The sequence below is a fragment of the Rhinolophus ferrumequinum genome, chromosome 9, assembly GCF_004115265.2.
Source record: "Rhinolophus ferrumequinum isolate MPI-CBG mRhiFer1 chromosome 9, mRhiFer1_v1.p, whole genome shotgun sequence".
Taxonomy (NCBI): Eukaryota; Metazoa; Chordata; class Mammalia; order Chiroptera; family Rhinolophidae; genus Rhinolophus; species Rhinolophus ferrumequinum.
Genome location: NC_046292.1, coordinates 2,133,029 through 2,148,708, shown reverse-complemented (window position 1 = coordinate 2,148,708; position 15,680 = coordinate 2,133,029). Strand labels below are relative to the sequence as shown.

Sequence of the window (15,680 nt, the reverse complement as noted above, 5' to 3'; positions counted from 1 at the left end):
CCTCAGCTGGCTGGGCCTATTTGGAGGGGGCCAGCTTCCTGGATTTGCTGGGCGAGGACAGGAGCTCCGGCAGGGGGGGCACCTTGACACCCTTCTGTTTCAGCTGATTGTAGTAGTCGGTTCTCTCCGCGATGATCCTCTAGGACAGGAATGCAGTAGGGGCTGCTCAGGCCGGACACCACCTGTCCTTCCCAGGAGGGCGGCAGCCGCTGAGAAGTGTTTCCCACTGGTGCGCCGGGGTCAGGGAGAGGTCAGGGAGAACGCTCTGGGTTGTAGCACCGCCACCTTCTATGCTGAGAACCCCCCGCCCCCGGCTGACAAGCCCCAATTCCACCTGTGCAGTCCGCTGAGACTCAGAGACCCCGAGGCCTGTGGTCTGTCCCTCAGGTCCCTCCTGTGCCTCCCAGGGAGGCGGTCCCATCACCTCCCTAAACCTCCTCTGGCCCCTTGCCATTGTATGCCAGGCTTTGGCAAAGGAAAGGCCTGCTTCCAGGCTCCTGGGCGGTCCTGACTCCTCCCGTCCACTCTCTCCTTCCCTCCTTCCCATCTACCCTCCCTCACTCCCTCTCCTTCTTTGCCTCCCAACCCCCTACCCCCTTCTCCTTCCCCCCTGCCCATCCCCCCACCTCTCCCTCCCATCCCCCCTTCCTCCCTCCTACTCTCTCCCCCTCCCTTCCCACCGCCCCTCACCCTTTCTCTTCCCTCTTGCCCCCTCTTTCTCTCTCCCCTCCTTTCCCCTTCCCTTCTCTCCCTCTTCCCTTTGCCCAAACAGTAGGCAGGCCACAGAGACCTCTCCCCAGACCCCCTGCAGGAGTCCCCCCGCCCCCAGCACTGTTGCCCCCCTGCAGGAGTACCGTAGACCACTGCAGTTTACAGAGGAAAGAAACCAGGTCTCAGGGAAATGTGGTGCTGGAAGGCCAAGGGCATCTGCTGGGGTCCAAGGGCTGTGACCTCAGAGGGGGTTTGGGGCCTGGGGCAGAAGCAGCCCCTAGTGACAAGTGCACAAGGACCACAGGCACTCTCCCAGGGCTCTGGCCCGAGACCCCGTGTGGCCGGCACACTGTCTCCTTTTCATGGGGACGCCCTGGGCTCAGTGAAGCCAAGTTGGACCTACAGCTTCTCCACCAAAGGGCGGGTGGGTGGTGACTCCACTGCAGGCCCTAAAACCTGCACTGTTTCTGCCACACCTCCCTGCCCGGAGTCCTCTGCTTGGGGTCTGTGAGGAGCTGGCATGGGCCCAGGCTGGGGACGGGGATGTGTGCCAGGGTTCTGGCTCAGCGGATGACAATTACACGGAGGAGCCTGGAGGCATGCTGAGGAGGCCGAGCTGGGCCGAGCCTGGGGACAGGCTCCTGCCACCAGAGACCCTCCAGGACCCCAGCAGCTCAGTGCTGAGAGCATCCTCGCCTTGCGGGCTCCACAACATCCCCACCCCGTCATGAGATGGGGTCTCCTCTGCCTGAGCAGAGAGAAAGGGCAAGCCCGGGCTCACAGTGACAGTGACAACAGGCTGGGATAAGCACAGACGTCCCCAGCATTCCATCCTGGCCTCTCCGTCCACCCTCCATGCCGGGAGCTCTGGCCTGGAGTCTGGCCCAGGGACTGGGAGGCAGCTGAGTGCGGGTTATACCTGTAAGGCTTCCAGGACGTCATTATCAGAGATCTCGATGGCCGAGGGCTTGATCCCGGAGATGCTAAAGGTGGCCTGGATGATCTTGTTTCTTAGCCTTTCAAGCTGCGAGCAAAGGGAAAATACCGCCACTTTTCTTGGCGGGAGGAAGGAAGGTGCCCGGAGCCCATTCAAGTTCTACAGAAGGCGGCCGAACCGTCCTCACTCCGCATGGCTTTAGGGACTAGCAACTGAGGGTGGAGAAGTCAACAAGCTCAGCCTGCGAGCTAGAAGGTTCCAGATCAAAACCCAGACAGCGTGGCCTAACACCAAAGACTTTCTACCTCTTTCTACCAACTTTTTTAAATTGAAGAAGTAAAACCTGCACATGGTAAACAAAACAAAACAAAAACAGCATCAAAGCTCTGAAAGACCCCAGGTATCCTCCCTTCCCTGAAGGAGCTTCAGGCACAGTCTCCTCCTGACCCCAGGGGAGACGCCCCCTGGCCCAGGGGGAAGTCCTGTGTGCTCGGGCAGCTCTCACTTGGGGCATTTAACCAAACATTTGGTGGTCCCCACTACTGTAACTCAAGGTGGGTGAGGGTCCTGGGCCCCTGGGGTGCCTGCTACAGGGTAGTCTTCAGGGGGAGGGGCCGGACCTCAGGGGGCGGGGCCGGGCATACCCTGGACTGGGCGCTCTCCAGGGCCACACGGGCCTGCTGCTCAGAGTACTGGACCAGCTCCATCTTGCCCTGCATCTCCCCCTCCAGCTGCTTCTGTCCCTGCAGGTGCTTCTCACTCTGGTTTAGCTGGGCTTGCAGGTAGTTGATCTTGGCCTTGGACTCCGAGATGGTGTGTTTCTGCTTGGTGAGTTCCTGCTCCAGCTCCCACACTTGCTGGGGAAGAACCCGGGAGTAGGTCCACCTGGCCCAAACCGTGACACATGTCCCCACCTCTTCTTTCCCAAAGACAGCCCGCTCTGAGTCCCTCAGGTCAAATCTGGACCCAGCCCTGGCTCGCTCAGAGCCTGTGTGTGGGCCCTCCTGATTTGTCGAATGGGGCACGGCCTAAGAGAAGTGGGCCCCAACTCAACTGTGAGAGGGGTGCCAGCTAACTCCCTGTCGCTGTGTCAGGCTGACCGGTCACCCACCCCCGCGGTCACCTGTCGGAGGACAATGTTGTCCTTCTCGATGAGCCCCATCACCTCTTGGTGCTTCTTATCTTCTCGGAGATTGGAGAACTGGAAGGTGGAGGGGCAGCTGGCTCAGGGGACTCCAGGGCGCGGTCACAGCAGCAACACCCGGGTCTAACTGCTCCCTCCCTGACCTTCAGTGAGATCAAAGCAGCGGGATTTCTGATGAGGGTGGGAGAAGAGGAGGAAGAGTACCAAAAACACTGGGGCTGGCATGAAAGTGGACCCAAAAATGTAGGATCCTAAGACGGCAGCAGGGAGAGCTGAAAACAAGCCCGATTCACACTTTTCAGGATCCCTGGAAGCCTCAGGAAGTGGTGGTGCCGGTTCTTGTGGTCGTGCAGGTGAAACAGAGGAGGCGTGGTGGGATGAAGATTCAGAAACAGAGCCACACACTGGTTCCCGACCTTAAACTGTCGGGTGCCTGCCCCCTCTCCACCTGGCAGGAGACTCATGTCAGGGGGTCTCTGCCTGGAAGATGCCAGGCAGAGCTGAGGGTGGAGACCCCAGACTCCAGGTGTGGGGTGTGGGTGATGACGGTGGAGGCTGCAGCCTTCTTCCCCACTGGGTGAAGACTTCACATCCCAAGCAAGAAATTCTTCCCGTTTCTCAGATCCCGGGGGAATGACCTGAAAAGACTACCTTTGAACTCTCCGTTGAAATGCCCATGCACACCCCTGTGCCGTGAAGCACAAAATTGCCACCACGTGCTCTGACATTGGAGCCAAGTTCTCGCATGAATGACAGAGACCAAAACAAAGTTACAAAAAGAATTTGCAGGAAATAGAAATGGTGCAAGAAGTTAAAAGCCATGACAATCCTGAAGGTGCTCATCAAGGTGAGAGAAGATGCTGCAACTGAAAAAGGGAAAAAAGGAAAAAGGAGCATTCAGAGAACAAAAGAGAGACCTCAGACATTGTAAACATTGTAGCAAAATCAAAACTCAGGAGGAGGGCTGTTGATGAAGTTAAGGGAACCTTCGCAAAGTAGAAGGAAAAAACACGGGGGTGAAAAGTAAGAGGGAAGGGACAGGAAGGAGAGAATAGAACCAAAACTGGAGACCTGCTGGGCCCGTGACTGGAAAGCCAGCGGAGAATTCAGAGGAGAGGGGTGGAAATAAAAAACAATGTACACAAGAAAAATTCCAGAATGAATGGACGCAAGCTTCTAGCTGGCCACTGAGTGCCCCGGACGATGAAAATAGACCCTCAAAAAGGCACAACTTTGTGAATCTCCAGAACACCTGGGACAAAGGCAGGACCTTGCACCTTTCCAGAGACGAAGCATCCACTATCAAGACCGTGCTGTGTGAAAGTACAAGAATCAGGATGACTTTGGGTTCAGACCAGCAACCCTAGAAGCAAGGAGACCTGAACAAAATGCCTTCACACTGCCGAGGGCACGTGCTTTCCAAGCTGGAATTCTGTATCCAACCGAACTGTTTTAATGTGTAGAATAAAGACATTTGCAGATATATGGTGTCCTCCCAATTTTACCCCCACTCATCTTTTCTCAAAAAACTACTGGAGGATGTGCTCCAGAGCAAATAAGCGAGTAGATCAAGAAAGAGAAAGATGTGGGCTGCAGCAGTATTAAAACACGGTTTATGCATCTTCATACTGTTTCACAGGCTTGTGTTTCAGTTCGGTGCGTGAGCTACCAATAACTGTCGTCATCGTGTCAAGTGTCAGCTCACTGCCATCGTGATGGGGTGGGATTGGGAAAGGCCGGGGAGGACTGAGGGCAGCGATAAGTAACGCTAAGACGGAGGAAAATCTCGTCTGGACATTGGATGCGCACTACCTAGAGACTTGGAAGGTGATTTCTAAGGAATGAGCTAGAAGAGTTGGAAGTAGTCACCTTGGGGTGAGGGCAAATGAGAGGAAGAAGGGTGGGACGCTCCCGTTCTGTGAATCACAAGCCTGTGGAGCTCTCCTTTGGTTCTCTCAGCTACGTGGGTGAAAAACTTCTATAAAATAAAAACTAAAAATGCTTAACAAGGAGTGAACTCAGCAGAGTGGCAACCTCTCTAAGAGTGGGTGGGCTTCTCACCCTTGGGACTCAGGCCAGGAGATGCCTGAGAATTGATCAGAAACCAAGAGGCCCGGGAGACAGGGATGACCTTTGGGGCCAGAGGGCAGCATGGGGCGTGGTGGCGAGACCCTGGAAAAGTCACTTCAGATCCCTAGGTTCAGCGTCTCCATCAGTGGGATGGGAGAGCTGGCACCCACCCCAGAGCTGCTGGGAGGGCGAGTGAAGCCATGTGGGTGCCCGGCGTGATTAAGGACACTGCCACCTTGTCAGCACCTTGTCGGACATGGCCTGTAATTGACGGTTCCGTTCTCGAAGCTCTTTCTGCAGCAGCTCGTTTTCTGCGTTCATCTTTTGCAGTTGGGATTCTTGGAAATCTATTTGTCGTTGTAAAGACGTGATGGCTCCTGAGTGAGCAGTGGGAAGGGAGAGAGATGAGAACGAGCGGGATGATGAAGACAGGGAGGGGTGAGCAGGCTGGGGTCACGGGGCCCCCCTGTCCTCCCATCCCGCCTGCCCGGCAAAGGCCGTGGGGCCTGGGCGGGTCAGCTGCTGAGCCCGGGCCGCTGGTCCTTCCTCTGCCTCCTCCCACAGCCTACCTGTTGCAAGGGAGTTTTCCCTCCTGGTGTCTTCCAGCCCGAACTGGACTTCCTGGATCACCCGCTCGTACTCCTCCAGCTGGGCCATCAGCTCCTCCTCAAACAGCTCGTCCAGGGAGAAGGTCCTTCTCCTGCTGCCATGCTTGTACCCCTCAGCCTCCTGTTCCATTTCCTCCTCCAGCTCCATGTCCTCCTCCAGCTCCATAGCCCCCGCCTCCTGCAAAGATCCCTTCCTGCCCACCCCACCCTGGGCTCCCTCCTCCGACTCGGGCTCCCCTTCCAGGCCGTCCTCCTCTTCAAAGTCTCCTTCCAGGTCCCTGTCTCTGTCCACCATGGCATACTCCTCCTGCATCTGAGAGAGGGACGGGTGCTGGGCGGGGCCTGGGGCACCGCAGGGCAGTGCAGGGGCAGGGAGCACCCTGGGCACGGTGCCACCACCCCAGCCCAGGCCTCCAGCCTCAGTCTCGGGGACCGCAAGTGCCCAGCACCCCTGGGGGGGGAGCGCTGGAGCTGCTTTTCAGGGAGCTGCCCACCACCCGCACCTGTTCCCCTCCAGAGTGACGACGGGCCGCGCCTGGCAGAGGGCCAGCAGGGGAGGGCTGCAGGTGGGACCCCGTGGCGCTCGCTCAGCAGCCCGGCCAGCGTACCTGCCTCCAGCGCTGCAGCTCCTCGTTGTCCCTGCAAAAGGCTTTCAGGAGGCTCAGTTTCACAAACGGCTTGGATGCCGACTCAGGGGGCCGCTCCTACAAGACGCCCGTGGGAGCCTCAGGACCTCACACGGCTCCCTCGGCTCTCTGGAAGGAGGACAGCAGCCTCTCCACATCAGGAGGAGGCGGTAGGTGACCCCCAGGTGGCAGTCCTGGGGGCAGTGGCCGTGCAGTAATGGGCACAGTCACTTAGAGAGTCGTGGGGCCAGCCTCAGACGTGCCCACCTGGCACATCATGCCCTGTGTTCTGCCCACTCGCAGCTATCTCACGGCCCTGGGGAGACTGGCCAGTGCTTCCAGGACTCCCCAGACTCCTGCTGCCCCCGGGCCATATCGGCGTCTGGGCGGTTTCCTTTGGAGGTGGCCAGGGGATTCGGGATGGTCTGAAGCCCCCACCCCCACTCCTGTGTGCTCTCAGCACAACATCAGGCTATAGCCTCAGGTGTGAAAGAAAAGATCGCAGAAAGACTGGGCAACTGCTCACTAGGGCCATGCAGAGCTGCCCCTGGGCCCCGTCCTTGTCCAGTCCTCCACCCAGACCTGGGCAGAGACAGCGTCCCCAAGCCCATTCACAGGCAAGGACACTGAGGTCCTGCAGTCAGAACAGGTCAGGCTAATCCAAGTCACCACCACCTCGGGGTAACAGCCAGGAGTCTGGGGACTCCACCTGCAGGGGCCTTCCGTCCTCCAGGACGTCAGAGGAGCTGGCCCTCATGTTACAGGGAAGGAACCTGAGTCTAGAGAGGGCCACGGCCTGCCCCTGGGGTCCCCAGGAGGTTTGGGCACTTTGGAAACAGAGCCCCCAGCTCACCTTCATGCCTGGGCACACGAGTGTCCCTTGACCTTTGCTGCTGAGGAGGTATTTCAGCTCCTTCTTCAGGACCTCCCTCTCCTCCTGGAGCGCCAGGATCTCCTCATCTTTCTTCTGCACCTGGTCCTCCAGCGCGGAGAGACGCTGGACCTCCTCCCCCAGCACGGACAGGGAGCGATCCTGGGCAGGAAGCGGGGGCAGCCCCATGTGCATACAGGCACAGACGCTTCCCACCCTCCACCCCAGCCACCTGCAGGACAGCAGCTCCAGGCCCAGGAAGAGCAGGCTTGCTGTCCTGGGACCCCGAAATCCCAAGCCCCAGATGTATGCTTCTTTGCTGCAGCCACACCCTAACAGGGCAGATCTGAAATCCTCGTCCCAGGAGATTTCTGGCAGTCTCCCCTTCAGCCTGGCTCCTGGCCAGCCCTCAGTAATGACTGAGGACACCAGTCTTCTGTACGGCCCCACACCTAACCAGCGACTCTCTCCCAGAGCCACTGCTAGGGGCCCTTGGCTCCTCAAACTTCCATTCTCTAAATCTCAACACCCTCCATTCTTCAAACTGGGAGACACAAGACGATGGCTGTTTTCAGACAAACAGAAACTGAAAGAATTTGTCCTCAGCTGATCTGAACTTAGAGAAATATAAAGGGAATTCTTCAGGCAGGCGGGAGATGGTCCCAGACAGAGTTCTGGAAGGAAAGGTAAATAGAAAGTTCTCCAAAAATTTGGAAATTTAGCAATAGGCTTCCATGTAGCTCAAAAGTCAAAGAAGAAATCACAATGGAAGTTAGAAAATATTGTAAACTGAACAATAATGAACACTTGGACATATCAATGCTTGTGGGGTGCAGCTAAAGCTGTGCTTACGGAAAAATTTATAGCCTTCAAATTTATGTACTAGGGGATACAAAGGAAAAGTAATGATCTAAGTATCCATCTCTCGAATTCAGACAAAGAACTGCAAATTAAACTTAAAGCATGTAGAAGGAAGGGCATAACACAGATAAGTGCAAGAATGAATGCTACAGAGAGGGAGAAGAGAGAAGGATAGAGCAAACATGGCAGCATGTTAATATTTGGGGAACCTGAAGGGTAGGTGGGGATTATTTGTACTATTAGGATAAAAGGGGAAAATAATCACGCACAAATCATATGTGGGTTTTTTTTGGTGACTGGCCATGGTGACTCAGAACATGTGTCCTACACATGTGTCTTGAACAAGACAGTGATTACTGGAGGAGGTGCTCGCAAGGGGCTGCTGAGTACACAGCACACGCGTGTTGTTGCCGTCTTGCCTCCAGAGATGTACTCGCCTGCGACAGTTCAGATGACGGCAGAGATGAGAGAAAGAGAACCCTAAGTATACTGTTCGAACTGCTGGAGGCAGCCATGCCTGTAGCCCCTTCCTTGGCCGGTTCACATACATGAGCAGACAATTCCATTCCTCCTGTTTAAGTTAGTAACCGCACTGCAAAAGACATCCTTTTACATTTATCTCTATCGAGTTATATCCTCAGGCTATTTCCCCATAGTGGAATTGCTTGGTCAGAGGGTATCAACACTTTTTCAACTGTGAAATCTATCATAAAATGTAGAGGTCGAGTTTCGGGAATAAATGTAAAGTGAGTACTCATGAACCCACACTCCCCCGGCCTGTCAGTCCCCATTCTGAGCAACCACCCAGCCTCTGGCATTACTCGTTTCCATAACTGTCACTAAAACTTCACCAGCTTAAAAAACCAAAACAGAAGCTGATTCTAAGAAAAGACTATTAACATTGATAAACCTCTAGCAAGACAGATGGAGAGAAAAAGAGAAGGCACGAGTTAGCAGTGTCAGGGATGAAAAAGAGGCCACCTCCTGCAGAATCTCCTGCAGGTCTTGGGAGGATAGCCAGAGATTATTACGCACAGTGTTAGGCAAATACTTTGAAAATTTACATGAAATGGACCCATTGCTAGAAAAACACAGCTTACCAAAATGTAAGCAAGAGGAAAAAGGAAATCTGAGTATCTTAAAAGGAATTGAATTTGTTACTTTAAAAACCAACCATGTAAGACCTCTCTAGGCATAGATGGCTTCGGTGATGAATTCTTCAGAATTTAACAAAGAAATAACACCAATCTTCATGCAAACGCTTTTCAGAGAATAGAAAAAAGGGAAATGCTTCCCAACTTTCTTTTTGGTTATGAGGCCAGAATACCTCTGCCACTAAAATCACGAACAAGGGAATTACCAGACCGGTAAATTGTGGGTGAGTTTTCCTCATCAACATCGATGAAATAAATACTGACTCGTGGGTAGGTGTTTGCATATCATGCTGATTATTACTTTTTTTTTTTTTTTAAGGAGGGCACAGCTCATAGTGTCCCATGCGGGGATCGAACTGGCAACCTTGGCGTTGAGCTAACCGGCCGCCCCTGATTATTACTAGCTTTAAGGACACATTCTCCCCAGGGCGATGACTGTGTCCAAAGGTGTACAGACGGGGAAGGTCACTACTACGTTGGCGAGCTGCACACGAGTGGGGGACGTCCACTGCAGTTCAAAGTGCCAGCCTGTGGATGGCAATGAACAGGGGCCAGAAGGTTTATAAAGTGTCTGATTCACAGATGCCAAAGGAGGGGCTTGGAGGTCCAATGAGACCACGTCTGGGGACCTGCTTGCACTGCTAACCAGACTCTAGAAAGAGAGCCTCTGGTGTGGAGAGGGTACCCTCTGCACCAGGACGCAGAGCTGGGGCATGAGGGCCAGAGTCTGTCCCCGGGGCCCGTGTCCAGTGGTACCTTCTCATGGATGACCAACATGTACCAAGGGATCCGCTTTCTCAGGTGGCTGCATGCCAGGACTGGGCTGCTGGAGACCGGGGACTCACTCCTGTCCCCCAAGTAATTGAACTCGCAGGCGCTCTTACTCAAGGAAAGGAGGCGCCCTGTCAAGAAGCAGGGGGAGTCAGGCTCTTCCCAGGTCGAGTGGCCCTGGAGTCTTCCACGAAAACGTCCACCTTTCAAGACCCCCTCAGAAACCCTTCACGGCCCAGCTAGGCTCCTCCACATGCCCAAGCCCTTCCCCGGACACCCAGCCCAGTGTGGGTGCTGGAGAGAGGGAGGGAATCCTCCCAGCAGCCTGTAAGATTCCCAGAGCCTGGGAGTCAGGACGACGGGGTCATCCTGTTGCTGTCCCGTGCACAGGTGGCCCCGGACACTTGCCAGGGGTTTCCTTGCATTCAGGCAAAGGGGACACCTGGCTGTGGATTTCCACATGGATAAATAAAAGGAAGTGTATTTGTCTGTAGGAACAGTGCATATTGGTGTCTCTAGTCAAGGAGGGATGTGTCCCCGGGGCCCCTGTAAGGGACATGGGGCCAGGCACGTGCTCAGGGTCGGGCGTTCCACAGTGAAGACAGGTAGCCCTAGGGGGTGCAGGGTCCCCGGCAGGTGCAGGTAGAGGCCCTCAGGGCTTGGGTGCCAAGGAGAGGGCCCAGTGCCCAGCAAGGCCTGCCCTTACCGTCCACCTGCGTGTCCAAGCCATGCTGGTTGCAAAGGGAGTTCTCGGTCATCTTCCTGGCCTCAGAGCATGTGCACAGCTCCTCGGGCAAAGAGACGGTCGTGGCTGAACCTGCAGGACGTTAAAAATGCCAGCCTCTGACCCCAAGACCTCTGGGGCAGGCGTTTTTATTTCATTTCTTTTTAAACATGGGGTAGCATTAAGGTGACTTTTCTCAGTGGAAGCATGGGACTGAATCCTGGGGCTCGATCGAAACTTCTTATGCCTCCTACCCATCCATCACTGGCAGGTCCACCGGAAACAGACCAGGTGCCACCTTATCTAAGTGGATGCGCACGGAATGACAGGTGACCCATGTTCCCATCTATAGTCTATAAAAACAGCCCCTCCTCAAAGTGTGGCAGAAGTGCCTCCCGCCAGGGGGCAGACCCCGTACCCAGGAATGTGTGGACCCTCAGCTCTGCCCAGAGATCTGCCCACAGCCCTGGTTCTGGAGCACCGGCCACTCTCCGCAGCCTGGCGCTGAGACGGGACAGCCCAGAGCGCCAACCAGTGGGTGGGGTCCTGGCTGAGGTCCACACACGAACAGAACCTCAGTTGCTGGCAGCAGATCATAACCACCCTCACACCGTTGCTCAGGAGAGCCCCGTGCGGTGGGGGGAAATGGGCCCAGCCCCGGTCTGGGCTGACCCCTGGTGACCGCTGAGCGCCTTAGCTGCCCTCTCTGAGCCTCATGTTCCAATCAGAACACGTGGGGTTTGAAGGTTGCTAAAGTTCCTTACAGGGATTGGTTCCTCAGGAGTTATCTTAGGCCTTATGGACTTCTTGCCTGAAGCTTCCAGAATCTTCAAACTTTCCCCTCTCCTCTGCCCCACAACCCTACTCAGTCTCTGCTGAATGAGACAGAAAAGCAAGAGGCTGGGAGACAAATACCCACAGGAATAGTGAAAGGGAGCGGGGGTCCTTTCCTTCTCTCTTTTCCTCCACCACCCCCTGCCCTCCCACCACATACACACCCGGCTCCACACACAGTGATGGATGGACGCAGGGATTCGGAAACAGCAGCTGACCACCCCTCCAGGCTCACGTGCCGGGAAGGTCCCCACCGGCTTTCCCGAGGGGGCGGTGTTGGCAGCTCTCACCGTAATGCGACATGGACGTGGACCGGCTGCAGAACTGGGGGCAGCCAGGACGCCTGAGAAACACTTTCCGCAGCTCCTCCATTTCCTGCGCGAAACTCCTGTCCTCCAGGCCGGCCTCCTGCTCGAGGCCGTTCTGGTGGGGTGGGATAAAGAAGACAGTCACGGAGAGAAAGGACCTGATGGTGAGGGCATCATCGTTCTGTCCCCTGTCCCCGCACACAGTGAGCTTGCGGACAGCCATGGAGCTGGTAGAGCCCAGATGACACATCCATGTAGGAAGCCCTGGGGCGAGGATGGGGGCCCTCAGTCGCCCTCAGCAGACGCCTCATCTTCTCCGCCTGAGCCTTCCCTTCCTAACTTCTCTTCTCCCCGCTGTGGTCCTCGTCAAGAAGCCCCTAAGGAAGGCTCAGGGCCAGGGCGCCCCTTCTCCTCCAGGCTCTGGGTCCTCTCCACGCTCTGCACTCCCAGAACCAACCTGTCTGATGCATCACCACACTTGTTTGGAGAGCAATTGGGCTGACCTCCCCCCCCTCCTGCCCCCTCCCCCCAGGCCTTTCAAGCAGGAGACTCAGCCGTACCAGCCTTCTGTAGTACAGGTTGACAGCCTCAGCCGGACTGCTGAGGGAGCACTGTTTCAGCTCTTGGGCTCGGCAGTCCCGGTTGGCCACCCTCCGGAGGGCCATCAGCCCCTTGTCCATTAAGCTGGGAAGCAGATTCGGCTTCTGTGGCCTCCTGGCCCCGAGAGGCAACATCAGGAGAGGGCGACAAAGGACCAAGCTTTGCCACCTGAGTGATTTCCGGACAGACACTCCTGTGGGCCTTGGGTCTGGAGCAGGCTGTTGAGGGAAAGGCGCCACCCTGGACCTAACTCCTGGCACAGGCCTGGAGAAGACCAGCTTCCTTCGGGATCCCAGGAGCAGTGCAGGGCGTCACAGACGTCTCCATGGAAACGCAGCAGCTCATTGGTCTTTACTTTCTACCAGGCAGGGGCCCCAGAGGTTGGAGAAGTGGCCTGAGGCACCAGCAGACATTCTCTTGTTTTCTTTTTTCCCATCACCAGTATTTTGCCTTTTGAAAATCCGACACTAGGTCAGTGGCTCTGACATGAAAATTAGACGTCCTTGGTTAATATCCACAATGTGGAAGCATTTCTTAACACCCGACACTGTAATTCTTTTTTTTTTTTTTAAAGATTTTATTGGGGAAGGGGAACAGGACTTTATTGGGGAATAGTGTGTACTTCCAGGACTTTTTTCCAAGTCAACTTGTTGTCCTTTCAATCTTAGTTGTGGAGGGCGCAGCTCAGCTCCAGGTCCAGTTGCCGTTACTAGTTGCAGGGAGCGCAGCCCACCATCCCTTGTGGGAATCGAACCGGCAACCTTGTGGTTGAGAGCCCACTGGCCCATGTGGGAATCAAACTGGCAGCCTTTGGAGTTAGGAACATAGAGCTCTAACCGCCTGAGCCACCGGGCCGGCCCCAACACTGTAATTCTTGTTTAAAAAACAGAACTGGGATGGAGATGGGAGAGACCGCTTAGGCTCACTGTGATTTTGTTAAACCTCCCATCCCAGGTTCCTGGACACACAGGTGTCAGGATTGCTGAGGACTTCAGGACGGGCGTCCCTGCATCCAGGCTGCCTCCTGAAGATGTTTCTGTACAACCGTTTCATGTTTCTCAAGCTGCAAGTCAGGCTGTGAAAATGTGACGATCAGTGAAAGGAACCATGCTGAAAAGGCCACGTCAGGTGGGATTGCATTTCGATGCAATGTCCTCAGCGGGCAAATCCAGAGACAGGACACACATTAGTGGTGGGAGCTTGGGGTTGGGGAAGGGAGGAGGGAGCGACTGCTGATGGGTGTGGGGTCTCCTTTTGGGGGATGGAACGCTCTAGAACTGGACAGTAGTGATGGTGGATCACCTCTGTGAATGGGTCACAGGCCATGATGGTGCACTTTACAGTGGTGGTTTTTATCTCCATTAAAAGAAAATGGTAGTTGGAGCCCGCCATTCTTCCCGCCCATCCTTCAGGTGGATGGAAAATGTCAGACCCTGAAGACTCAGTGGAGCTGCGTTCTTAAGTGACCTCGATTTCTTTCAAGGGAATCAATGTGCTGCCCCAGAGTCCACCTGTGGGTCCTCCAACTTCATTCTGCTCGTTGTTCCCTTTGACAAGCCATGAGCTGGTCTGGGATGTGCTCCAGACGCAATTCCGAGCCTCAGAGCACCTAAAAACGTGCCTGGCACATCCCTGGTGTTTGAAAAGTATTGGGTCAGATGAGTGAAGTAGTATTTCTGAGTTATGAGACTTCCTGTTGAAAAGTGCAGTAAAAGCTGAGGACATTCCGGCTTATTTTCAAACTTTAATTCGGTAAATTCTTAAGGCAGGTAAAACGCCAGCCTTGTTTTCGGTTCTGGGGACAGTGGGGGTGAAAGAAAACAAGACAGTCTCTGTCCCATGGAGCTTACACCCTGGTCTGACATTTGGTCTTCACCTTTATTTTTACTCAACTGTGTTGATGTCAGAAACGTCCAAACCTGCAGAGAAGTTTTAGAAGAGTTTATTTGATGTAAACTGACAATATGTACTGGGGAGCAAGGTCTCACATGCTGCGGAGTGTGACTGTTGTGCAGTTTCCTTTATGCATTTGGAATTACAGAGGGAACACAAGGAAGATTACACGAAGTGGGAGAAAGCAAGTTGGGGACTGGATTATAGGATAGTTAGGATTATTTGCTCTTTCAGGGTATTATGTTTTAGAAGGAGGGGTCTGAAAGGGGGCATTTCAAAGGTGTGTTAATCTAGAGGCACAGAAACAATGAACAGGAAGGCAAAGATAAGCTTTTTAGTAAAAAAGTTATTACATGCCTGGTGCGTGAGTGGCTACCCACCCTGACCTCCCCAGTTAGGAATTTAGGGTCAGACCACCCTGTGAGGTTACTTAGCATACAGACCCTTTTCTGTTCACAACTGTGACCCAAGCAGTCATCCTGCGTTCTGACATCACACTTCCCAGCTGTTGGGAAGGAGTCCTTGAGAAGGAGTCACTGGGTTATGGGAGAGCTCTTTCAGTGGGGAGGGGCTCCATTTTTCCATCTTTAAAGCAATGTCCGGAGATTCCGGCCCTCAAATGCCTTTCAGGACGTCTTCAATGTCACAGAAGCAAAATCCTAATTATACAAGCCTTTAGTTGGGTGGCATCTTTCCTGGCTGGGGGAAGGAAATTCAGGATACGATTCTTTCCAAGAAAATATTGTTAAAAAAATAATAAATTTACTAGCCCGAAATGCTGTCAGATTATTATTATTATTTTTTAAATTAATTGGGATGACAATTTTTTTAGTAAAGTTACATAGATTTCAGGTGTACAATTGTGTATTACATCATCTATAAATCCCATTGTGTGTTCACCACCCAGTCAGTTCTCCTTCCATCACCATATATTTGATCCCCCTTACCCTCATCTACCGTCCCCCTCCCCCCTTACCCTCTGATAACCACTAAACTATTGTCTGTGTCTATGTGTCAGATTAATTTTGCCACCAAGTATGAAATTACTAAACAAGCTTATTATATATTTGAACTTTTGATATATTTGGATAACAAGTGGCCCTGTTTCACTGGCCTCAAATACTGAGAAATAATTTTCATCTTCTTGATTTAGTTTTTGGTAAAATGACTTTGTATCTTTCACATGTAATTTCTAATTGTTTTCAGATAGGGAACCACATGAACTTTTCTCAACTCACCTGAGATCCAACATGTTTGAAAATCACATCTTGTCCTTCCTTTGGTTTTTACACTGGTCTTTTAAATTCAGTTTAACCAGATCCTTATATATTAAAACACTTAAGTAGATTTCTGATTCAATTAACAGAAGCCCAAAGTGACAGTTCAATCAATGGAGAAGGCAATAAATAGAAAACTTGCCTTGAGGTAGACATGCCATTATGTAAACAAAACAAGGTTTCTGGTGTTGTCACTTTATGAGAAAAGGGCTCGATTTTCCCCAAATATGGAGGATATATTTGGAGTTGGCATAAACACAGGCTAGGTAGCACCAGAAAATGTACCCTGGA

At 53.6% G+C, this 15,680-nt stretch overlaps 1 protein-coding gene across 1 annotated transcript; it reads right to left on the bottom strand.

Annotated features, from left to right (window-relative positions):
* Positions 1-5: 5 nt before the first annotated feature.
* On the bottom strand, positions 6-15,364 carry CCDC27 (coiled-coil domain containing 27). The gene is made up of 13 exons (XM_033113703.1): positions 15,351-15,364; positions 12,180-12,333; positions 11,602-11,734; positions 10,460-10,570; positions 9,739-9,884; positions 6,950-7,099; positions 6,079-6,174; positions 5,432-5,783; positions 5,109-5,239; positions 2,772-2,849; positions 2,293-2,505; positions 1,631-1,735; positions 6-139 (listed from the first exon to the last, which is right to left on the bottom strand). Exons 1-13 carry the CDS (start codon positions 15,362-15,364, stop codon positions 17-19), a joined length of 1,806 nt encoding a protein of 601 aa, XP_032969594.1. The 3' UTR covers positions 6-16.
* Between the last annotated feature and the right edge of the window lie 316 nt (positions 15,365-15,680).